This window comes from Struthio camelus, chromosome Z (genome assembly GCF_040807025.1).
Source record: "Struthio camelus isolate bStrCam1 chromosome Z, bStrCam1.hap1, whole genome shotgun sequence".
NCBI classification, from domain to species: domain Eukaryota; kingdom Metazoa; phylum Chordata; class Aves; order Struthioniformes; family Struthionidae; genus Struthio; species Struthio camelus.
This window is the reverse complement of record NC_090982.1, coordinates 63,432,249-63,458,091: the sequence shown is the minus strand read 5'-3', so window position 1 is coordinate 63,458,091 and position 25,843 is coordinate 63,432,249. Positions and strand designations below refer to the sequence as shown.

Genomic DNA, 25,843 nt, shown 5'->3' with positions numbered 1-25,843 from the left:
CCAACCAGAAAATGCTTATATCAATCAAAGAAGACAGTAGAAATAATATGAGATGAGCTGACACAATCTTCTGTTACATGTAAATGAATTACCCATAGGTTTTTGAAAATGGCTAAAGAAGTGTGAACAGTTTAGTAGTGAATGCATAATTTATTTCTTTATTCAGTGTATACAGCAAAAAAGACCTTTAGGACTTACTTTAAACAAAAGCAAGCAAGTCTTAATTATGAAATCTGCAGTGAAACAGCCCTGGGTTTTAGTTTGAAGAAATTAAAAATGTTCACAACAACATAAAACCACGTATATATCAAAAGCACTTTTACCCAAATATCTCTAGCAGTGTCCAGTGTGATGATGATAAGATATGATAATAAGAACAGGACAGGTATATAGCAATATTTTTCCAGAGTATTAACTTAGCCCAGGAATTTGCATTTCAAGGTCTTTATGAATCCAAGGTGCTGGCTTTGTGTGTAATATAGCCCTCAGTGGATTTTTTGTCCTCCTACAGATTTGTTTGGTCCCTTCTTGAACTCAGATTGTTCAGGTAATGAACAATACTGAGTATACTTAGGAACTGGAGACAAATTTGTGAATAAAATATTGTCACAGTTGAAAAATATAATACTGCTAGATGATTAGCTTTACACAGTTTTCCTTTTTTTTTTTTTTTTTGATATCTCACCCATATGATACACTATGATATTTTGTATTAAGTTTAAGATACCAGAAAGATAAAACCCTCACAAAGAAAGTCAGGTAAAGCTTTTGAAAAAGGTAGAAAAAATCATAAATCCCTTTCCTATGAAAGGCAGTTAAAGTCCTGGACAAGACATACACAAAATATCATACTCTCTCAACACTGATCCAAGTTAGTGCTTCTCAGATTCCTGGTTGTGACCTCTTTGGGTATCTCAAGAATCCAGCAGGAATCATAGAGGCACTACTATTTAATCCACTGCTGTTCAGATTGAATGGCAACAATTTTAAGAAGCAGCTGAAATTAGTGGTTCTGAATGTACCAACCAGTAGGTTGCTATCTGTCTTTAACTGAGAGCGACAATTTAGTTTGTCCAGAGTAGAGATGTTACCAAGCTGCTGTTAGCAGCTGAATGTGTAAATACTCATTCCCCTATTCTGGAAGGACCTAGCTACTGCAAGCACCTGAAAGTAGTTAGCACCTCGACTAGCAAAAGCACCTTAAATCAGTAGTGACAGACAGTTCTGCGAAAGGTATTGAGTTTCTGTCATCTTTGACAGCACCTGTGAAGTAAGTTTTCTGAGGGGCATGGAAAGTGCAAGCCATTTGCTAAGAGCCACTTGGAGCTAATTTGTTTCTGAAGAATAACATTGGGGCTTAAATGTGGAGTTGTACCAAGAAAGATGAGTCAAAATGGTCCATGCTGCCAAAAAATGAGAAAACGTGATATAATTTATGTGCTATATGTTGATGTTAATTTTGCAGTATAATGTTCAATAGGTTAGTGGCATAATTGAATTAGTGTGAATTAAAATGTATCTTTACACAGCACTAGATCTTGTTTTTGTTATTTGCATGCATATGGTTATTCCACTAACTTTGAAAGTTAAAGGCTCAAAACATGTAGCATATAACAGAGTAGACAACCTAAAAATCAAGGGTGGTTTGGTGTATGTGTTTACTAGGGAACTTAAAGGAAAGTATCAAAACTCTACTACATGTGTTACTTTCCATCTTTACTTTCCCTGCTGATTTTTTCTCAAAATGATAGTGAATTCAAAGGGGACTCTGGTGTCCACTAGTTCCCTTAACTGTTTTTGAAAATCCTGTACTGTGCTTTCATTCTAATATACCTATTATAGTAAATGGAGCCTTTATGTGTAAAGTCAGGCTCTTAATTTAAGCAAACTGCATCTATGAATAAGCTCTATTTTAGTTAGCAAAATATGTACTGGTATGCTTAAATCAATACAATTGCTTAGCTTGAAACCACATTGTAATTTTGCAGTTCTGTTGTCTCAATTTGAAATAAGAGTTTCAGCAAGATGTCCAATCCAGGAAATACAAGGGAATGTCCTTAAATTCAGTGAGACTTAAACTTCACTTTTTGCTAAAGATCTACAGTTACAAATGTCATTACGCTGATGCAGATGTCTCTAGTGTAGACAGGCGAATAATTTCCTTAAATGTAAAAGCGGCTGTAGTAACTTTTTGATTTAATACTTAAATGAGCCTGAAAGGACTCAACAGCTATACAAAGTCAAACCCAGTAAAATGAGGTGCAAAATACATATAGTAATTTCTGCAGCTACTTCTGAAATACAGCAGTTGCTCTTTTACTGCTGCAACATGAGACAACTGTTGGGGCTAGAAGAATAGTGTATTCCACTGCCTTGTTGTTCACACCACAGGAAAGTAATAACTTTTGTTCAGATTTGATCTTTGTGAAGGTTTGATTTCTCTCCCATGTCCATTTGCAAAAAGCAAAAGGTCCTGCTATAGGACTTCTGGTGAGTGCCTTTAGAGACCTTTAGAGATCAGGAACTAAAGTTGTATGTCTCTTCCAAAAGATTTGGAGCGGACAGCTGAGTAATATAAGGGAGAAAGGAAATCACAGGACAGAACAACGGCCACAGTATCATGACTTGACAAAATTGATGAGAAGAGACAGGTGGAAAAACATGTGTGCAGAGAACAAGAATGCCATAAGTAAGGAGAGGTTTTTATTTTTATTTTTGTAGCGGCTGGCTCCATCCATGTGTTACTTTTCTTTACAGTAACTTGACAGTTCCTTTTTGAATGACAGCTGGAGGGAGGGAAAGAAAACACTGCATTTCTAATCATATCCTTATGTTGTTTCTATTTTTCATTTGAGGCTGGTTTAACTACTTACTTTCATCCTGGAATAAATCTGAAGAAAATCCATTCTTACAGCATCAAACTGTATGAAAGGCTGGAAGAAGAGACTGGACAGGTAATCGCTTTAACTTTTGCAGTGTTAATGGATGCCTTTAATCTTTAAGAAAATGATTTTCATCAACTATCTCAAAAGCTCAGCCAACTGAGAGTGTGCAGCTTTCTGTATGAGTTAAAATAGCAGTGAGGGTCTGGAATGAACAGACTGATTTTTACACATTGCTGCTTTAAACATATCTACTTGAAAATACATATGATATCATGCCGTCTGTACTTGAGGAGATTGCTGCCAATTCTTCCTGTCCCTTTTCAAAGCTGTACTTTTATTTAGTGACTTAAGGGGTGAGTATGTAGAGAAACATGGGAGTCATTATTTTATCTGTCATCATTCAGCCAAATAGATTCCATTCACTAAACATAGGCTTGCTTCAAGCTGCAGCAGAAGCTGCAGGAGAAACTGCATGATCCTCACCTTGCTAGTCTGCTAACTTGATAATAAGGCAAAAGGCATTTTATGACAATTCTGCTGCTCACCTAAGATACTCAGCAGATTATCATTGTGAGTTCTCACAAAAAGTCTTACCTACCATATTAATGTCCTGTGAGGTAACAGAGAAGCATAAATTAAATTATATACACCAGAAAGTGAGCATTCAGTGTCCAACTAGGTAACCATTTCTACTTTACAAAAAAGACAAAAAAGGAGGGGAGGTTATTTATTGTAGCAGTAAAGATGCTTCACCAATTAAATTTATTTTACAATATTTCAATAGAAAATTATGCAGGTGACAAACTTTTTAATATAAACTATTATATATTTATTTTCAGATGCCTCTGATATACTTTTGAAAATCTGTGAGCCATAATTTTGAGTATTGATCAAATCTTCATTAAAAACAATAGTATTGTGACATTCAATAGAGCCTTTTTACAACTTTTTTCAATATAGTGTGTATTTATTTGGGAAGTTATTATGGTAACATTTTTTTTTTTCCTTTTCTCTGTGAGTCTGCATTTAAGTCCTGTTCCTTCAAGGATGCTTAACTTATTTCAGGCTCTTTTCATTGAGGTTAGTGGCAAAATTCCTGTGTGCTTCCCATAGCATAGGAACGTGCATTTACAGAGATAAGTAAAGGTCCTTGCAGTAATTCACTTTTGCTGTTTGTTTTAGGTCGTGGGGTTTCATCAGCCTGGCAGCATCAGAATTGCTTCAACCCCCACTAGGGTAGATGAATTCAAATACCAAATGACTCGTGCTGGTTGGCACCCAACAGAACAATACTTAATCACTCCTGAGAAAGTACAAGAGTTGTTTCCCTTATTGAACATGGATACGGTAAAGAACCTAATTTTATGAAAAGTAATGTCTATTGCAATTAAATATTGGTCTACCAGATACGTAGATCTAGGGCCTGTTTCTTTCGTACAATTTGTATAAAAGATTCTTGTTTTGCAGTGGAAAAAAAAGGATATATTAAAAACTAAAATCAGACTTGCATGCATTTTAGTGCATATTCTATGCCATAATATTGAAGCGCTGGCACCTTGGCTTGCATGGGAGAACTCAGGAATTTTACTTCCTTAGAAGCTCTGTTAAGTTGGCTAGCTTTCTCTTTAATAACATTATATAGTTTTAAAATTTGTTTTGATTTAACTCCTTAAGGTTTACTGAATTCCGGAAATAAAGCAATTTTAAAATAAAATTAGTTGACTTCAGCAAATTGTATTTTATTTCTTTTTATGTGATTTTACTTCCACTTAGGTTTTAGCTGGCCTGTATAACCCTGGAGATGGTCATATTGATCCCTACTCTCTTACTATGGCCTTGGCTGCAGGAGCCAGAAAATACGGTGCTCAGTTAAATTACCCAGTCCAAGTGACTAATCTGAACTGCCGATCAGATGGGACATGGGAAGTTGAAACTCCACTTGGAGTAATTCAAACAAAAAGAGTTGTTAACGCTGCAGGTAGGTTTTAACATAAGTGCTTGCATACTCTGGAGATTTGCAAACTAGTTTATACTGAGCATCTATACTGAATTGTCTGGATTATAGAAATAGGTAATACATGTTTTTGAATATTCATCTGGTTTGTGGTAAAATGCAGTCTGCATATATCACTTTAGCAATATCATGAAAAATTAGCATTTAAGTTAATTGTCCTTTACTAGACATTAATAATATTTCTGGTTAATTTCCAACAAACAATTAACAGCCAGATTATCTCATGAAGTTTTAGAAACAGATGAGACCTTTGCTAGTCAACAGTAAACTGTGCAGAAGAGACAGGTTACTGCCTATGCATCTTGTCCTCTAAAATTACAGGACCTCTTGTAAGTGCTACTTAAGAAGGGAAAAGGGATATACAAATGAAATAGAAGCGGCTTCACTGTTTTTTCAGAGACTGAGGATTTGCAGCCAGTAAGATAACACTGCCTATTTCAGTATTATCTTTCTCTAAGATTTGAATCTATCCACATATCCTTGAAACAGAAGATTTTTACTGCCCTTTGATTAGTATTTTAAACATGTTCTAGGCTTAACAATACATTTTTCCATGTAATAAAAGTTTCCTTACTCAAAGGAGCTTCTATTTACGTATGCAATTTTTATATTCTTCATTGTGTTAAAGAGGCCAAATTGATGCTTCTCTTTCAAAGAGCTTTTGGGCAAGAGTCCTTCAGATTTGTTTCTGTTTTCCTAAACAAATCGGTTGATCTAAAAACCTATATGCAAACTAAGCTTCATTTCTTTTTATGCTGCTTAATGGTTGGTGGGTAGAATAGCTATGGCTGGTATTTGGAACTATGAGTGAGTTGGACTAGAAGGGGAAAAGACCTGGAGGAGAGGACTGCTTGGGAAAGGTACCTGGGGATGGTTGGAGCACTGACAGCAAGTAGAAACCTGTGAGTGAGAGGACTTGCTGGATAAGGAAGCTCAAACTAGGGGGTACTGTAGAGGGAATGACACCAAGGAGGAGGAGAGCAGAAAGGAATCTGACATGATTCATTAAGGGAACTGAAGCTTTTTAGGCTGAAAGATTAGGAAAGATACTGAGGATTGGTTCCAGGCAAAACTGAGGCTGTAAAATTGAGACTATGTGAGAGTATGTAAAGGCTGGTGGAGGGGAAGGTAGATGTGAGTAGATCGAAAGGAAGAGAAGCCAGGTGAGACAGGGTTTGACAAAGGAGGGAAACTGATTTGCACATAGAGCGAGAGAAACTAGCTAAAAAAGGATGTGAGGACTGGGGTAAGAAGGTAAGAATAGTAGAGTTTGGGACTGGGAGGAAAGAAGAGCAAGTATGGGACAAGCAGGGATGGGAAAGAGAAGACTGGGATAGAGAGAAGTCTGGAGGGAATGAGATGGAGGATTGAACTCAAGAGGATGGGCAGAAGAACTCGTGCTTACTAGGTGACCTTCCTTTCGGTGTCTGGAATGCATGCAGAGAGCCTTGTTAGATCACTCCTGGCTTTCAGACCGAATGTGAAACCAACTGCCAAAGTGTGCTTTCTCTTCTGATCATATATCACCCATAGGTGATGACTTGCTATTGCCATCAGCTTAGCTAAAACGGCAGGGATCTGTAAAGTTCACCTCGAGGTTCTAAGCTTGCCAATTACCCTGTCATGATGTCAATAGTCAATCAGTCTAGGAATGATCTGGGATTAGAGAATGGAAAAGCAGCTGTTTTGGCAATCAGACCTCTTATTTAGGCCCTGAACTTCTAGGCGCTCATTGTTCTGAACTCTTGGCTCTGGAACATATTGATAAAGTATCATAAATGTAGTTTTTCCTTATATTTTTGTAGTGTAGTCGTCTCTCTTTTTGTTATGTATCAAGTTGACGTTAGGCAGAGTTTTCTAATAACTGCCTTTCAAAGCTTATTTCTAAAACCAGAATGCACCCTTGTGCAATTTTCATAGTCTTTTTTTGATTGAATAACTTACGAAACTGAAGACATATTTAGTTAATTATCTTGTGTAGCTAACTGTTCAGCCAAAACGAGCATTTGAAGTATATATTGCTTAACATTCTGGCTAATGATGTGAAATCAATACTATATAACCCATATATTTTGTAAATATTCTGTCAGCTAGCATTCATTCTTCTCAGCCTTGCCTTGTTCCTCTACAGATCATGACTGATATAATTCAGAACTCACATTTTAGGCTCATGTTGCAGTCTGAGCACAGAAGAATACATCAGAGGGCTTTCTACATTCTTTCTTCCCCCCCACCCCAGATGACATCTGCTGTGGAACTGGAACAAACTAGTTTCAGCCAATTTTTAGCTGTTCCTTACGTGAGATTTCCATTTTTGAGGAAAGCATAACCCTAATAAATAATCCCTGACATGAACTAACTTGTACTGAGCCTGCTAAAGTGACTTGCATCCTATTTATAGTAGCATGATTGATTAAAATCTGCCAACATGTTGAATTTAATTTATATATACAGTATGTATGCATGTGTATATAAACACACATGTGCATGCATGCACACACTCGATCTCACAACTATTTTATATGTATGTAGTGATGGAAGTATTTTTTTTTTTTTAGTTTTTTTTTTAAACAAGAGTTGGAATGCATACTTGACAGATATGCTAAATAATACCACCAGTAAATATTTCAGTGTCAAACATTTGCAATCTCCACTATATAATCTTTACAAATGTCCTAGAGATATAATTTATGCCTTCATTTATCTCTACTATGTGTGATAGAACTTGACATCTGCTTCCAATTAGTTTTATTTCAGTGAACATATTCTTCCCTTTGTCATTTTTGTGTTTGTAACGGCTTTTGCACATGGTTCAAATACATTAGACAGGGAAACTGTAATATATTTCATTTAGTAAATCCCAGCTGTTGTTATTCTTGATGATTAAATAAGCAATTAGCTTGAGTGTGAACTTTTTTTTTGGTTGGAAGTACAATATTTAAGCTTTAGTATTGAGCATACCTAAAGGCTTCAACAGTAGTTCAACAGCATTTGAAGGTCATATTCAGACAACTCTGATTGTAATATGGTTCTGGAAACTTAATTGTTGAAAAAACTTAAAATTATTTTGAAAGAAACAAAATTAAGTTTCAAAGACCTAAAATTTAGTCTACTACTTTTATTTTCTTTGAATATGCTTGCTGTATACCTTTTCCCACTGGTACTGTTTTAATGGGTAAGCAAAATAATAGATTTATTAGAATTTATTAGGAACACATTCTTGGAGCATCATTTCTTTTCAAAATCTCTCTTGAAGTCCAAGAAAATTTGGCCAAAAAAAAGGATGTAATACTAAAGGTGGAATGTTCTGATATTTCACCCTGCCCTTTTCCTGTATGGATCATTAGCTGACCATACTTTAAAATAGTCTTTGTACATCTTATGGAAATGTCCAAATGAAAAGAAATTCCCTAAAATTGGTTTCCTGACATGTCATTTTATTCTATCATATATGTATACTGTCATCTTCACACATCTATAACGTTCCCACATCATTTTTTCCCACATAATTGCAAAAATTAGAGCCTTATGTGTTTTCAACATATTTACAGATCTGAAAGATTTGTAAAGGAATCTTATGTACTTTTCCTACACAAAGATTTCATGAAAAATTAGCTCCCAATTTTTTTTTTTTAATCAAAGGAAGCGATTACTACTTTGTGTAAATATTCTTTGTCCTGGAAACAGTTGTGTGAGTTTTACTGAGTTTCTCCAAACAGTGAGAAAAGTATTGAGAAGCAGATTGTCTACTGATTTTGTAGGAGGACTGCTCACGTATGTTTGTTAAAGAATTTCTCCTAACGATGCTGAGAGGTCTAAAGCACTCTTGCATTACTACAATACGTATAAGCAATAGTTGTAGCTGTCTAGTCCTTGGCCTGGGCTTGGTAAAAATGGGCACTGTGCATGGCTGGCTGGCAAGTAAGAGTGAATACATTCCTTTTTTTGGCTATCAGTCTAACTCTAGGCACCTTTAGTCTCCCGTCAAATCCACACCTGTATTTGTCATGAGTAATGGAGCAAGCCTTCACAGATGTGCTAGAAATTCAACTTCATTAGAATTTTTTGGTTATTCTCTGTATAAAGGAGCATAAAATCAGATTTCAGTAGCCTTAAAGGACACGACTGTGGCATGATTTCCTTGAGCTAATTCGACCAACTTAACAACTGTTCTGTTAGTGACTCTAACAGAGTCCAGGTTGTGAGGATGGAGTTAAGAAGCAAAAGTCTTATATATGATAAATCCAGAACAACTGATACTCTTTTTTTACTATTTAGTGGGCAGAGGCTTTTAACTGACCAAATCTCTCTATCATGCTGTTGCATTTCCTTCTCCCCTGCATAACATGATTGTCAGCAATTGTCAAGTGAATCACCATGGAAGACTTCTCCCTCAGAAACTTTGTTTTATTTGAAACTGTGGGTGTTAAACCCTGAGGCTGGTTTGTAATAACAGAGATGGACAGCTCTCCTTGCGTGGGGAAATGGCACAAGGCCAGCACAGTCCAACTCAACTTTTCAAACTGCGCTGGCTTTAGGCCACACCAAAGCTGAAAGGATGTATTCCCAAGCTGATGTCAGTGAGCAATGAGGGCCGGCTGCTCCCCGAGGGACTGGGAGCCAAGCATAGGAACAAGGTCGGCCTGGCAGGGGCCTTGCCAGCCAGGCCCTGTCCTACAGTACTCCAGCGAGGCAGTCGGGGCAGGATGGAGGTGGCAGCTGGGGTCAGCTCAGAGTCCAGATCACCAGACAAGCTTGTAGTGATGAGGAAGGTCTAAGGTCAAACGAGGAAGTCAGTGCGCAGGTCAGGATCAGGCCCAGTAAGGGTAACCAAGGTCAGACCCAGCCCAGTGATCACCAGGCAGGTCTGTAGTAATGAGGCAGGGCTGAGGCCAAGCCAGGAACCCAGCCTGCAGGTCAGTGTCTGGATCAACGAGGTCCATGGCCAGGCGTGGGCGTGGCTGTGACACAACTTGAGCTGCAGATAGGCACGCATGCAACGTAGCTCAGGCAGGAACTGAACGCCTGCAACTGAGCTGAAATGGGCTCCTAGGCCCATGGCAGGAGTGTGCAGAGAGGCTGCGGGTGAGACTTGTCAGGGCTATTAAGCCTTGTTAGTACCCTCAGGGCCCTGAGAGTTAAATTTTGACCATTTATTGGAGAGTGTGGAAGTGGAGATGGAGGTGGGAACATCTAAATATGAAGCTAAGTAAGCAGTAAAAAGGAAAAAAAAAAATTGCATGTTAAGCCAAGCATCGTGAACATAAGTTCTAGGTGTAGGGGCAGCTGTGTAAGGTAGCAAGTCTTATTGGAGACGGTTTTTCATAAAGAGTTTGGGATTATCTGATTACACAGGAACCAGGCTGAACTGCCTCCTTCTACTGGCTGATCATCAGCACATAGCCTTTTACTTGAAAGGCCCTACTACCTCTTCTTGTTCTTCCATTTTTGCCTTCCCCCAACACTGATTCTCAACCCCACAGACTGTCCTGGGACTGCTGCTTCATTGGATTTTCCCCCTCCATTCCTATTTTCTGGACCTCCATTCCTAGATCCAAAGAGTTAGGAGAGTGAGGTGAGGGATGTTCCAAGCTTCTTAGCGCCATGATGCAGAGCCGAAGTGAATATGCCTGGCAGAACTAACTGGCACAGTTAGCTTTGACACAGGTACATCTCTACGTGGATGCACCTTGGCAGCTAGAAACAGCTAGTCTTGAGGGACCTTAACAGAGAAGACTTAGGCCTTTAAATTATGCCTAGTAGTTTACATGAAGGGCCCCGAGTGTGCCTCAGGACCAGGGAAGTTGCTGCTCACTTTCTCTGATCGCAGTTTGTATCAGAACTTTTAGCTGGACACCTGTGGGAGAGCATGCTGACTGCTCACCAATAGGAACATCGTAATGAAATGATTATTACATGAGAAACTTAATACGAGTCATGTGATGTATGAGAAAGAGGAGAGAGACTTAAATTCTTGAGGTTAGCTGGCTAAAAGTACTGCCGTGCTCTGTTGGAGTGTTAGAACTTGTGTGCCTTCTTGGGTAAGTGTGCTAGCTGGTTTCATTGATTGGTTTCAAGAGACTAGGTTAAGACGTATGATATGAGATAATTTATTCTGCTTTTCAGTGTATCTGACTTTGTGTTAGAACTGCAGTGCAGACGTAGTCTACGGAAATAAACCATGGAGTTTGTGGGACTGTTAATTAAATTCCCTTGTGAATTTTGTGGAAGCTTAATTTATATTTTTTCAGCTTTATTTTTGAACACCTGCATACTAGAATAATGTATGGTGGTATAATTGGGAGCAAGGAGGTGAAATTATGGAGGGTATAGAAAAATTATGCTGAATAGTAGGAAAGATCAATTGAAAATTGAAAGTATGGAAAAAATGATATCTTTCTCACCTTCAGTAAAGTAGAGTGGTTCCTGAAAATTTTTTACTGTTATTTTCTGTTCATTGAAATAAGTGTTTTGAATGTTCATACTTTGTTGTCTTCTGAAGGCTTCTGGGCCCGTGAAATAGGCAAGATGATTGGTCTGCAGCACCCGCTCATACCAGTTCATCACCAGTATATTGTGACATCAAGTATCCCTGAAGTGAAAGCCCTGAAAAGAGAATTGCCTGTGATTCGTGACTTAGAAGGATCATATTATCTAAGGCAAGAAAGGGATGGACTTTTATTTGGTCCGTATGAAAGACAGGAGAAGATGAAGCTACAGGACTCATGGGTAACAAATGGAGTCCCACCTGGTAATTAAAACACTTTTTTCTTTAAACTGATAAGCACTAGCGTGCCATTTAATATGTATATATCCCACCCTGTCACACTGCCTTACGTGATGGAAAATGGAAAATATTTGCGATGCGCAATTGTAGCGTAGGAACTTTTTTTTCAAAGAATGTTTGTAACCTCTAATTAAGAGTAAATAGAAGTAACATGGCAACACAAAAAGATTAGTTGAGATAGGCCCAAAATATACATCTAAAATATTGTCTAGCCCTGCTCTCTGAACAGGTGTCTGTGTGTTGTGATTAGATGCAGTTATTAAATCTGTGGTTTGTAGCCTTTTTCACCTGAATAGGGATTGTTCAAAGCTATAGTTCTATCCAGCATACCGGCAGGGGCTTTGGATTTTTGGCTGTTCCCCCAGAGATAATGTAGTTGTCAAATAGGAACACAGGTTCAGCAAAGGAGTGTCTTAGATAAAATGCTGTGCTCAAAAATAAGTGCAAGAGTTGTAGATTTGTAGTTTTTTTTCCCCAAAAAACACCAACCCCAAGCATCTTATTGCTATTTATAAAAATTTACTGTGTTGTATCTAGGTCCCAGCTGTCTGTTCACTTCTGGACAGAAAGTGATCTTAAGTCAGTGGTCTTGCTGATTTAAAAAATAATTTTTTCCTAGCATAGAACAATTAACAGTTAGCCTTGCTGGGCTTTGGAATTCTCTGTCATAGCTTCCTCAGCCTAGTGTCTCCACTACTGTCAAGTCCTGCTACAAAACGATGTTCAATAATGCTCAGAGTCCAGACTGAAGGTTGAAATATATCCAGGAATTCACGAAACACCAAGAAAATCAGAAGCTGACACAGGCAATATCTTTCCTTCCTCCTCAGATTGTTGACATATTGAGAAAAATAAGCAGTTTTTATTAACGCAAAAGGAAGTTCTGTGTTTCGCCATCCTTCCTACTTCAGTGTTGAATTTGTGTGACCTTACGGTTAAACAAATACATATAAAAGACAGTGTAAATGCAGTGACAGTAAACTTGAGCCTGCAGGTAGCTAGGAGTTTATGCACACTGTTTTTCTCATTTAGGATGAGAAAGGCTGGAACATACTGATGAATTCCATATAACTATGATACATAGAGATTGCATAACTGTATTGAAAGTATAAGTATTTTCAGTGCAATTAACAAATATATAATATGAGTCAAATATTTGTGCAGGTTTTGGAAAAGAACTTTTTGAGTCTGATTTAGACAGAATAATGGAGCATGTTGAGGCTGCTATGGAAATGGTACCTGTTCTGAAACAAGCAGACATCATAAACACAGTTGCGGGTCCTATCACCTATTCTCCAGACATTCTTCCTATGGTGGGACCACATCAGGGTGTCAGAAATTACTGGGTAGCAATTGGTTTTGGGTGAGTAAATTCATTGCTACAACTTTTGTCCATCAGCTTGTTAAAATGGCAGTCTGACTGCAAACTTTTGTGGGTTCGGGGGGGTGTTTTTTGCACATACTGTATGTAAAGTGTAATTGTAAATGTCCTTAATCGTCGTTACCCACATATTACAAGCTCTTCCTTCTTTGTTACTGCTTCCTCATAATTCTAACTGTTTTTCAGTTTGTTTCCTTCTACCCCCTTTCTTCTGAAGGCCGAAGCTAGTGACACTTCAGAGAACAGCAAGAAGTGGGCAGTACTTGGTACTGTGTGTGCAGGAAGTTAAAGCTATAAAGGTGCTGGGCTTTACAAGACACTTTGCAGTTCATTTTATGAATAGCTTTGAATTGCATTGTTTTCAATAAGCGTTTGGCGTAAGCAGAAAATGGTGTCACTGAAGTGAGAAAGAATGGTACAGGGGGAACTAATACAAGATACTGACTTTTGGGTGAAGAATTGAAGGCATAGTAAGCAGAAGGCACTGTTGGCATCCTGGGTGACTAGCTGCTTTAGGGTTACAGACACAGAGTAGGTCTTATTGGTGTTGCTCATTCTCTCCTGCTCATTCTAATATTTTCTTTGAATGCCATTTGCATCGTATATGCTCTGGCTCCAGTGAAGTCAGTGGTAAAACTCTTACTGACTTCTCTTAGTTTACTCATTGATTTTAGATAACTAGAATGAACTAATTACAATTCCAGGCACATGTTATTGAACATGTTCTGTTTACGTTGTTCTCCCAATTGCCTAATTTGCTGTTTAAAATCCAGCTCAGCTTTTTCCAGTTTTCTTTCAGTCCAAACCAAACAAACCCTCAGATTATAAGATAAAGCAGTATCACTAATGTGCTTTCCTAGGCCCCCAAATTGAAAGTTTGGTAATTTTGCAAAGGTTCATTGTGAAAGGTACTCACCTTTGCTGCTTGGATTAAAAAAAAAAAAAAAGAAAGAAAGAAAGAAAGAAAGAAAATTGTTATCTTTTAGTAACGTTTTCGGGACTTCTAGTTACAAAAGTGGTTTGCCTAATCCTAGTTCAGCAGAAAGACTGATTTGGTTTGTTAATTATGCTGCCAGCCTTTGGGGCCACTCTTCCTTCATTGGCCTCGATGGGAGAAAAAACAAAGTTCCATCTAGGAATAACTGAAGATCAGTATTACGCATTTCATTTTCTTAAAAAAACTTATTTCAGGAATTTGAATAATCTCTAAAAGTTTAGACACAGGTCACAATTAGGTTGCTGAGAAGACAGTCTGTCATTGGATTGTTCTGTCTGCTTTTCAGGGACTGTTGACTCTCTGTTCCATGCTTCTGGGTCACTGCAGTGTTTCTACCAGTGTTGTAATTTTTTGTGTGCATTAGCAATCCTTATCTCACAGTCAACTAGCAGGGACATTGTGACAGAGGACTTAGTGCTGTTAGTTCAGAGGATTTTTATCATCTAAAATTAGCAGCAGTTAGGCAGTGTAATGTGCAAAGTAGTTAATAAGTATCGTTAGCAGGGTTTGCAGCACTGTTTACTATTAAGGTTGCTCAATGTTCCCATTTAAGATTGTTTTCAGTTGCCTATAGCTTTGAAAATGTTAGCAGAGTAGGCTAGAATTTTCTTCAGGAAATTTTAAGTCAAAGCAGTGTAATCATTCCACAGAATGAGATTATTGGAAAGTATGTTGTTTTGTCAGTGTTAAGTTTTTTGGGGTGTAATCTTTCATTTGAAAAGTGCTAAGATTTTTCTGAGAAGGAACTTGACATTTGGCAGAAGTGTCCTTTCTTCAACGGATATGCCTTTTTGCTATTCTTCACAAAATCTATCCACGAGGCCAATTTACAAGCCTTTAAAAAGCTTATAGTTCACAGATACTTGATAGAGACTCACTAAATCTTGCACTAAAACTCCTGAATTCTGTCTTACAAGGGTATTCTACAGCCAGAAACAGAACAGGATTTTTCTTGCAGAAAGGAGATAGAAAATGGCTGAACTTGGGAGAGAGACACTAGAAAAGAGACCAGGGAGTGTGGGGATTCTGATTGCCGAGGAGAAAGGAGTGGAAGGAGAAACTGCAGAGTGGGAAATAGGTGTGAAATAAGGGATCATATGCAAGTAAGAGACAAGAATAGGGCAGGGACAGTATGGAAGATAGCACAGAAAGCAGCAAGTCTGGCAGGGATTGGAGGGAGAGAAGAAAAAGAGAGGGCGGTCTGTGTTCACTAAAGCACAATTTTCTCTACATCTTCATATGAAGACTGAGATTCCTGAGCTGTACTACCCTTTACAGCTACTTATAACATACCAACCCTGCAAAGCGTATGTTTTGCTCGTGTGTAGCAGAACTGCAGTGGAGGTATTAACCACAGTCCGGTCTCTATTAGCTGAGGTGATGAGGGATCTGGGCAGCTCAGGTAACTGAAAATCTCTGATAATGTAGGCCCCGCTGGGAGCAACGAACGGGATCACCTCATTGCCCAGAGTCAGAGTTGAAAAGCTCTGCATTCTGCAGACACCAGTCAGCCCAGATACAGTGCTGTGCCCGCACTGGCAACTCCACACCTCAGGGCTGCCTCCCAGGCTGTCTTGCCCCAGGGTTACCCTGAGCCTTTGGCTCAGCGGTTTTCAGCCCAAGCTAAAAAGCATTGCTGTTATCTGGTCTGTTGCCAACCACAGTCACGCAGTGGTCTCTGTGCTCTGTTCCCCAGTGCTTTTGGCTTCAGCAAATAGTGCGGGAAGGCTTAAGCTGGCTTCTGGAGCAGGAGCTGTTCCTGGGAGCATTGTAGCTGTGCTCACAGAACTGTGTGCCCATGAACTGCCTAATTAACACCAGCAGCTGCTAGTTCTTCTGGAGTACTTACAGGGGGGCACGCTACAAGCAGTAGTCCTTAGCGCGTCAGCTGTGGTGATACAACCTTGTACTGAGAATCTGAGGATTTCTGCTGAACAGGAGTGTGTTTGGCAGAATAACCTCATGGGTCTAACTATTTTTTTTCCATTTTACTTTTAAAAAATGGCAGATGAAAAGCTACTATATCAAAGTAATCTCATGAAGATTATGAAGTCAAGCATTCTGAAGTTAGGAAGTCCCAGAACTAAGTTGCCTGTGTAATCTGAATTCCTTATGCATATGCATTAGTATTAAATGACTACATCCTTTTTTTTTCTCTGTGAGATCTTTGCCTCTTTAATTCAGGGCATAGAATTCAGAACACAGAGCTGATGGCAGCAATTCAAATTTGGTTTAGCTTCACTATTCAGTGTGAATCTCTGTGATTTAATTACTACATTCTAATCTAAACTTGATTTCAGGACAGAATTAGTATTTCATCAAGGATTTTTCTGTGGTACTCATTGGAACATTTCACAAATAGCAAAGAATTTATTTTCACATGCCCCCTAGATGGAGCAATATTTTGGCACCTTTTTAGGCATGGTAAACTAACTAATTCACAGAGATATTAAAATCACAAGTTACACATCATTCATTATTAACAATTAGTTGTCGTTAAACCATTCAGTTTCGGTGTCCAATCTGAGATGCCTGTCGTTTAGCATTACACAGTACTGATTGGCCGTATCTAGACGGGGTGGTGACATACGCATATTGCAACACACCAAAGTTTCTTGTCTCCCAGTTGTCCAGTTCAGGGACCCGGCTGGAGCACGTCTAACAAACAGCCTTCCCCCTATGGAAATCAAAATGGCAAGCATTTTGAAAGTTCTAATTATGATCCTTATGTACAAAAAGGTTTAAGGGACCCTTAAATCTCTCATTTCCTAATTTTTGAATGCCTACTTCTGTTGTCTGATATTGTTCCTTTAATACAGGTTTCTTAAATCTGAAATCTCCTCTACAGTCTGATCCTTCACACACTCGTTAGGTAGAAACAGGACAGGTTTTTTGCTACAGATTGCCAGCAGAGAATTTCTACGTGCATATTTTGTTAGCATAAATGTCATGGAACCAGTTCCGTCCATGATTATAGTGGAAGACAGAGAAGGTAATCCAGGTGAGAAAAAGCAGCTCTCCCTTAATTCTGACACCACTGCAGAAAAGCTTCCTAGTTCTATTCCCTAGTTCCTCCACCTTTCCTTATTTTCTGTGGAGCAGTATAAAAAGTACTCCTGGTGTTTCAAGTGTGAGAGCTTCCATTCTTTAAAGTTGTCTTGCTAGGGCTGTCTCCTGATCTTTTTTGTTGTTGCTCTTGTCACTGTAATGCAAATATTCACTGCAGCTGCTGGAATATCTCAGTCTGTTTTTCAAATCTCAGGATTAAAAAAGAAAAGGTGTTCTATTGCTAGAAAATGTATTTTCTGGAAATCAGAAGTTTGAGAACTTGAGAAAGGATTATTAAATTCTGAACTTCAGAGAAAGAAAGAGCTTCCTATAACTTTAAGCACCAGAATTGCCAACACATTGGCAATAGAGTTTTGCTGCTGGAAGTGTGGTAGTAGAGCTACCTGTCGATGAAGCAGTTAATCTTTGAAAACAGGACAAGACAAAACAGAACAAAAACAAAAGAGGAAAGAAAAAATCAAAATATTTTAGAAGCTGTGTTTGTAATAAATGCTGGTATTGATAAAAATGACTCAGCACTGCAGGTCTTTTACTATTTTTAAGGTATGGCATTATACATGCTGGAGGCATAGGAAAGTACCTCAGTGACTGGATCCTTGAGGGGGAGCCTCCATTTGACTTGATAGAATTAGATCCAAATCGCTATGGAAAGTGGGCTACCACAGAATATACAGCGGCCAAAGCAAGAGAATCTTACGGATTTAATAACATTGGTAAGACAATCATTTTTAAAATTTATTTATATCCTGAAAGTGGATTTCAGAAAGGGCTGGCTCTAGACATTTGTGTGTATATACATATTATGTGTTCTCTCTTAGTGAGGTACAGCATGCCATGTTTCTTTTTATTTTTCTAGTTGGTTATCCTAAAGAAGAAAGATTTGCTGGAAGACCAACAGAAAGAGTCAGTGGGCTTTATGATTTACTGAAGTCAAAATGTTCAATGGGCTTTCATGCAGGATGGGAACAACCTCATTGGTTCTACAAACCTGGAGATGAGACTGGATACAAGTAAATGAAAGATTGCGTCTTTTTTTGCTTGGTAAATTGCCATGGCAGCAAGGGCCAGCAGAATTGAACTTAATGCGAAGTATACATTTATCATTCATTTCAGCTAAAGTATATCTATTAGGTAGCTCTTCCATTATCGTTTTTAAGCAGATTTGTTTTTCATATTTTAGAACCCATTTCATTCTAATAGCGTAGACGTTCTGAGACACGCATCGAGGTATCTTGTAACTGTTGTGGACGTGAGGTATCATGGAATAGCCTAGCTCACAGAAGGGATTAGAAAAAAATTTATTCGTTATAGACTTGTATTTTCTTCTTTGCTCCCTACTTGATCAGCAGCACATATTTTCATGGAAAAGCTTATTCCTGTCTCAGTAATCCTTAGGAAAGGAGGAACCCAGTCCTCCTTTACTTTTTCTCTGTGCCTGCCTACCTAATCACATGCTTGCATCAGAGAGTGTCCAGCAGATACCTATGTTTTCTGCAGGACTGCTGGAGTCCCAAGCTAAATGAGGCTCACAAACGAAAAAGGAGACACGCTCTGTTGTTCAGAAAGTAAAACTTGTTGACACTTAAACTCAAATACATGGTTCAGCAACAAAGCCTGCTGTAAATTTATCCATGATTGCATAATGAAAGACTGCTAGTTCTTCTAACATTTGAACAGTTCATAGTTTATTCTCCAAAATAAATGATAAAACATCAACCCATATCTTACTCTGTTGTTAAAGGATTTAATAATTAATCTGTGTTAGACTAAGGAAAATATTGGCTAAGCTACCTAAAATTAGGAAAGTCCATCTGTTTTGAATGATTTTCAAACTGAAGAATCTGAAGACTACATTTTGCTGAAAAGAGAATAAAATGGCCAAATTATGTTTTATGTGTATCAACGCTCTCTTTCAGGCCCAGTTTTCGGCGCACAAACTGGTTTGACCCTGTGGGTCGTGAGTATAAGCAGGTTATGGAGAAAGTCGGTGTGATTGACCTGTCACCATTTGGCAAGTTTAAAGTAAAAGGCACTGATTCTGTTAAACTGGTGGATCATCTGTTTGCAAATGTTATTCCAAAGGTAAATGGGACAGTAATAACAATTTAAATATAGGATTTAGACAATTAAGAAATTTTTTCAGAAATGGAAAATGAGGCATAATATTGTTACAATGTCTTTCAGATGCCAAGCACTCAGGTCCCTTGGAGAAATTCCTGTGTCAGGAGATTCATTTTACTTAATTAAGAGCATGAACAGTAGAGTTTATATTAGAGGAGCTCCAAGCAGAAATGTCCCTTGGCAGAAATCTGTTATCGAAAGAAGGCCAAGGGAATCTCACCTTTAATTTTTTCACAATGGCAGTAGAAGAGTTTGGGAGCTGCCTGTCAGACTATGCCATGCGGTGGCAGCTTCGGGCAGCTTCAAGCGGCAGAGGAGACCAGTGGAATGTGCTCTTGCCTGACTATAGCAAGATGATCGTGGGTGCACAAGGGAACAGTTTTCCTACATGTGACCCATGCTTATTTTCCGTGGCTTTCATACCAGCCCTGTTTCACGGCTTGCTGCCTGGAGCAGGCTGGATTGCAAATATTCAGGCTGCTCAGCTTTCAAACTCACAGCTATCCTTTTTCCACGAATGTGACTCTGCAAAAAAGGCACACTGTGACTAACTACACCAAGTTTCTGATTCTTGGCCCTTATTTCATGGTAGTGCTCTGTGTGTCCCTTTATCTTCCTGCTTTGTCAACCACTCTCATCTGGTGTCTGTAACTTCAGAGATGCACCTCCAGTCAGCGGATTATTCATTTCTTTAGTGCTATAGCCATGTGGTTTGCTTGTTTCAGCACAGAATTTCACTAAGTTTTTGGTGTAGGTGATGGTTTTAGGTGCTTCAGACACTAGAGGAAGGAAGCATAGCAAGTAGATGGAGGCTATAGTCATGAAGGTAGGCACATCCGCTCAGAGGTCAGACCCAAATTAATGGGACTGCTGTACACAAGAGTGGTGTCCAGTAGGCTTAGGATAAAGATCAACCTAAATTGTTGTGTTTACTCTTTTTTCTTTTTTTCTTAACTTATATTAATTTTGTGATGGCACAGTAGATAAAAATTCCCTGCTTGTCTTCTCTGTAGCCTGGGATAGAGTGGGGGTAACTATGTCAGTTGGTGACGTGGATAACACTTGCTATATATGTGTATGTGGTGGTGGGGAAAACAACATTAAACAGGAAATTATTAGAAAAAGCTAGAGTTTTTTATGAAATTTAATCAGTGTTGCCAAGGGGAAGAAAAAAGACAAACAGTAAAACAGAACAAACAGTTTATGAGTCCGCTTTAGAAAATCCAGCATTCACAACAGTTGATTATTTAAGCACACACAGTCTAATTTTGGTACCTTTAATGCTTGTCTGCATTGTAAAATAATTTGATGAAGGTACGCTTATATCACAACCAAGTTTGGTGTGACTAGCATCAGATCCTGATGATTTAACTATGTACCTGTAATGTAACTATATTAATGTAATATGACCTTGCAAAAGAATTCTAATATCTGCAGTATTTTTTACTTTTCCCATTCATTGTCCGCAATCTGGGCACCGACTGGGTGATTGACAAGTTTCTCATGAAAGCAGGATGAAACAGAAGAGGTTAAATTCTGCTTCTGGAACCAGACAAGCACAACAACTATGGCACATTCACACTTCTCTTTGTATGGATGATGAACGTGCATACGTTTTATGGGCACAGCTTAGTAGCTGTTGCTGGAAATTTTACCTCAAGAGCTCACATTTCTACACAGAAACCTGACTTAGATACACATAGATGGAGATTCGTAGTTAGCCACTACACAGGGCCACAAAATCATCAGGCAGTTCAATATTTCTTTCTTTAAAGTAATGGGTTTTTATATGGGGCAAATTATGTTATCCCTTTGAGATCTGAGAGCTTTATTCGCATGATTCAAAAAGAATATTTATGTCAATAACAGAAGCAGAATTTTTTATTCTGATGGTCATCAAACTAAAAGTGATTGGATTTGTTCACGTTGAAAATGCATTCTTCAATCCACTGTGGCTTAAGAAAGCCTTGTATAATATATACTTAACAAATACTTATAGAGGCCCTGATTCATTTAATTTCAAAAATATAATCTTTTCTATGAAGAAAAAGTGAAATTTCCGCTGTAAAGTTTAAGCCCAGCCAGTTGTGTATCTGTCCTCTCCTATTCTGGCATAGCAGAACAAATATAGAAAAAGTTATTCTTTTAAGTAAAGTAAAATAGTTGAAAGCTTTAGTACAAAGTAATATTTCCGTGTATTTTCAAAGATTTAAGAATTAAAATGTTTTATTTTGCATCTATGATAATTATAAGTTGTACTCTATAGGTGGGTTCTACAAATATAAGTCATATGTTAACACCAAGAGGAAAAGTTTATGCTGAGCTAACAGTCTCTCAGTTGTATCCCGGAGAATTTATGCTTGTGACTGGCTCTGGGTCAGAACTCCATGATCTGCGGTAAGTTTAATTTTGATACAGTAAGTACACAATACTATACAGTCACAGTAACATAGAAACATTTTGACTAGGGGCCAAATTCTTAATTATTTCTCAGAGAAATTTCACTGAGTTCAAGAGAATTCTACGTATTGATTGATCTTGATTTCTTATAAATTTAGTTGAAGTGAATCCTGAAGTATAAGCAGTTGCATATCAGAATGCTCTTTGTGTAAGAAGATGGGCAATTTACTGATAGTTATGTAATCTACTTTAGTATAAGTGGTTCTTGTTTTATTGTTGGACCTGTTTGTGTTTGGCATTGTGAGGTGGAACACAGTAGGGTTGTTCCTTTCCAGTGTTTTCTCTTACACAAAAAAGAAAATTGGCATTAAACATCAGTAACCTCAGAGGCACTGACTTAGCCAATACAGATGGGTAGTGCAGTCTTCCTGATACTGTGATAATGCTTTCTGGGCTTTTGGGCTCTGGAATCACAAACTGAAATGAAAGAAAGAAAGGAGATGGAAACACTTACAAGATGATTGCATTAAAATGCTTTTCATAAGATGTGCATTGTAAGTGAAACTTCTGGTGCTATTAGTGACTGCACACACATACTAAAAAAGCGTATTTCTTACTGGAGAAGAAAATCTGCAATTCGCTGACAGATCAGTCCTTAAAATGAATCAAAACATAAAAGACTGAAATTTGCTACCCCCAATACATGGTGAATAATGTATTGTTTTATAAGTAGTCCCATGGGAATCAGTAGGACCATTGACACGTTAAAGCATTAAATACAAGTAAAAAAGGCAGAACCAGGCTGAATGCATTTACTTCCCAAGAATTTCAGCAGCCCCATTTGGTTCTGCCCTGTGCCTGAGTTCTTTTAACACTGCATTTTGTAAGATTTTAAATATACTCCTTTCATTTATTTTGAGAGCTTCCTGAAAGACAATACTCAGCTGATGTTTTTGATCAAACCGAGACCCAAAACTAAACTTCCTGCCAGCACTTTAAATACTGTATCAGGAACAGTAAGTCCAGTTGTACATTTATGTTAACAGAAGAATTTATGTTGAGATTTCTTATGTTCATCATGTTTATTGCTTACTCTCTTCATTCGCTGACTTTTTATTAGTGGATCCAAAGGCAAATCTGTGTCAGGTCCTCTGATATCATTTCTTCCCCTTATCTTGAAAGTACTGTTCCACCCATTTAAATTCTTCCCTTTCCTTGCTGTATCCCAGATGCCTGTGTTTCTGTACCAATTATCTCAGCAGAAAACACTGTTTTACACCAACAACGGATGTGACTGACTAATGTAGCACATATGCTTCCATTGGTTTTGAGAAGGGACTGGGACCTGCTGGGAAGATTAATACTAACAAAAAAATCTTCTTTTCTAATGTTTATCTAAATCAGTTATACTATTTATGGAAATGTTAACCTCACTGTTGTCTTTTACATGCAGATGGATAGAAGAAGAGGTGGTCAGAGGTGGATACAAAGTTGATATAGAAAACATGACAGATGAAATGGGAGTACTTGGTGTAGCAGGTCCATACGCACGGCATGTCCTCCAGAAGTTGACAACTGAGGATCTGAGTGACAGTTCATTTAAGTTCCTCCAGTCCAGACGTTTGAAACTTTGTGATATTGCTGTTACTGCTGTTAGGATATCCTACACAGGTAAGCCTTAGAGAAAACATACTCTTAAGGTAAATAGTAAATAAATAAAGTAATAAGTGTAACTAAAACAGCATTGAGAAACAAATCTCACTATGTGCTCATAAGCAATAGGTTCACCACATTATATATATATTATATAAAATATATATATATTATATATATATAAAAATGTGTGAGGAAACACAGTACACTGATTTTCAAATGTGATCTGGCCAGAGTCTGCACTGTGTTTTCCAGGACCATTTTGTCTAGAATACTCCTCCATGTAAATATTTATTTTACAGAACAAAAGGCCAGTTCTGATAACCTCTGTGGTATTTGCTGCAAAACCAACGTCAAGAATTGTTTTTGGATTACCAAATATTAGTGTTTGTCAAGTGCCTTGAAAACGTAACACTGAAGTGCTAAGCATTTGTTTTCCTCGGTTACTTTTTATTTTTATTTCTTTTAATGTTCATCTCTACTGCAGTGGACTAAAGTTCAGAGCAGTCTGGAGGAGCTGAAGTTGTAATTCGTATTTCCTTTCCATCATACTGAATATGATAATATACTGCCTTTATCCTTATTTACACAGTCATTTACATTTGCTCTTCTCTTGCCAATTCATCATCTGTTTGTAATGCCCTTAAGCTTAATCTCTCACTGTGACTTTATTGCATGTCCTTTTCTTTTCAGTTATTCTTGATTTTTCCCTTGACTTCAGTTAATAGTTTAAATCAGAATAATAGTACACCATTTAAGATCTATCACATAAATCCTTTAGTGGTTCTTGCAGGTAATCTGGCTTTCTATATGACAGCACAACTGAGCCCAGAATGCGTATTAGTATTTGTAGCATTCATCCTTACTTTGTACCAACGATAGAACTACGTTTATTAGGATTATTTCATTCTTGAGTTGATTAATCTATTAATCTTGTTTGTATAACAGGTGAACTGGGCTGGGAGCTCTATCACAAAAAAGAAGATTCTGTAGCTCTTTACAGTGCTATCATGGAAGCTGGCCAAAAAGAGCAAATCGACAACTTTGGAACATACGCTCTGAATGCTTTAAGGTTGGAAAAGGGTTTCCGAGCCTGGGGGGCAGAGGTCAGCAAATATAATATTTTTGTAATTCTTTCTATTTTCTTTATTTCATTATGACTATACAGCTTTTAGTCAGAGCTGACACAGATATTATTTGTTCCAGTTCTGGCATGAAAAGAAAATTTACTTTGAGCAGGGAAAATTACTATAACCAGAAACAGTGTCTTTTCTAGATAAAATAACTAATATACTTGATTGCATTTCTGGCAGAGACATTTATTTTGATTCACTGATGTTTTTTCCTCTTGAATATAACAAAATTATGAGGGTTTTGCTGAGTTCCAGCGTTTTGAAATCAAAGGTTTGGCTGATAGGTTGTGCAGATATTTTATTTCTGTAATAACTATGTCATGAGAGGCCAATTATTCTTGCTTCATGATGTATTTTGAACTTTTTCATTTCCCATTAAATTGTGTCTGCCAAATTTGCTCACTCACAATAAGGAACTGCTCAAGTGGCCTGAAGAACTTATGGAAAATCAGGATAATTTCTGCTTACCTGAATTTTTTCCTGACTCCTTTGGAAAGGAAAGAACTCAGGAAGTTGAAATACCCGGCATTTACGGATCCTTTCCCTTTGCCCACTGATAATTATTTTCAGTCCAGCTCCAAATGCTGCCTGACAAATCACTCCCCCTACCGTGAAGGTGGTGGTAAGGGCAGGTGGTAAATATAATTGACATTGTATTTTTATTGTCCTCATCAGCTAAGGCATTCTGTTGTGTTGCAATTAATGTGTGTACCTCCGTTATTTGAGCTTCTGCGGGCTTGATTCTGCTTTGACCAAAAATCTGGTTTCTGCCTGAAATGTGTATTTATTTTGCACGCTGAAACTCAGATGCATGATTTATATATTTACACCTCATATTAAGGATAATAGTAGGTACTCTGATGAAAATCACTTATAGGCACACGCTCACAGTGCATTCAAATGGAAGTTGCACGAGTGCGACGTAGAAGATGTTGACCCAGGAATAAGTAGAAGGATGCACAGAATGAAAAGAAACAAAAGCTGTGACAATCCCTCATGCATGGATTTTTTTTTTTTTAATAGATGAACTGTGACACTAATCCTTTGGAAGCTGGACTGGAATATTTTATAAAGCTAAACAAGGTATGCTTATGCTTATAAGTATGTATGCATTATTTTCAAAGCATTCTATTATCTCAAGATTATTTCTGTAAGTGTTTGGAAAGAGAAATGTCATCATGTGTAGAACAAATTAGGTATTTGAAAATGAGAAGAACATCTTTTTTCACTGTATATAAGAGTAATTACTTTATTTTTAAAAGTTTCATATTTTCCCATAAGTCTTACTGAGAAAATTATACACTAGATCAAGAAGTTGCAAATATTCAGTTTAGTCTTGACTATGGGAAATTTAACATATTGAAAGTAACTCTTTAAATGAAATAGTTTTCTAGAGAAATTTG

The 25,843-nt window shown here is 37.8% G+C and overlaps 1 protein-coding gene across 1 annotated transcript in view; it reads left to right on the top strand.

Moving 5' to 3' along the window:
• The window catches only part of LOC138064802 (dimethylglycine dehydrogenase, mitochondrial-like), a 46,242-nt gene that overhangs the window by 6,909 nt on the left and 13,490 nt on the right, over window positions 1-25,843 (top strand). Inside the window, exons 3-14 of the mRNA XM_068928747.1 lie at window positions 2,856-2,954; window positions 4,068-4,232; window positions 4,659-4,863; window positions 11,402-11,650; window positions 12,851-13,049; window positions 17,677-17,846; window positions 17,990-18,143; window positions 19,050-19,215; window positions 21,521-21,651; window positions 23,108-23,325; window positions 24,256-24,413; window positions 25,464-25,523. Coding sequence (XP_068784848.1) covers window positions 2,856-2,954; window positions 4,068-4,232; window positions 4,659-4,863; window positions 11,402-11,650; window positions 12,851-13,049; window positions 17,677-17,846; window positions 17,990-18,143; window positions 19,050-19,215; window positions 21,521-21,651; window positions 23,108-23,325; window positions 24,256-24,413; window positions 25,464-25,523 — 1,974 coding nt within the window. The remainder of the gene's footprint in view (window positions 1-2,855; window positions 2,955-4,067; window positions 4,233-4,658; window positions 4,864-11,401; window positions 11,651-12,850; window positions 13,050-17,676; window positions 17,847-17,989; window positions 18,144-19,049; window positions 19,216-21,520; window positions 21,652-23,107; window positions 23,326-24,255; window positions 24,414-25,463; window positions 25,524-25,843) is intronic.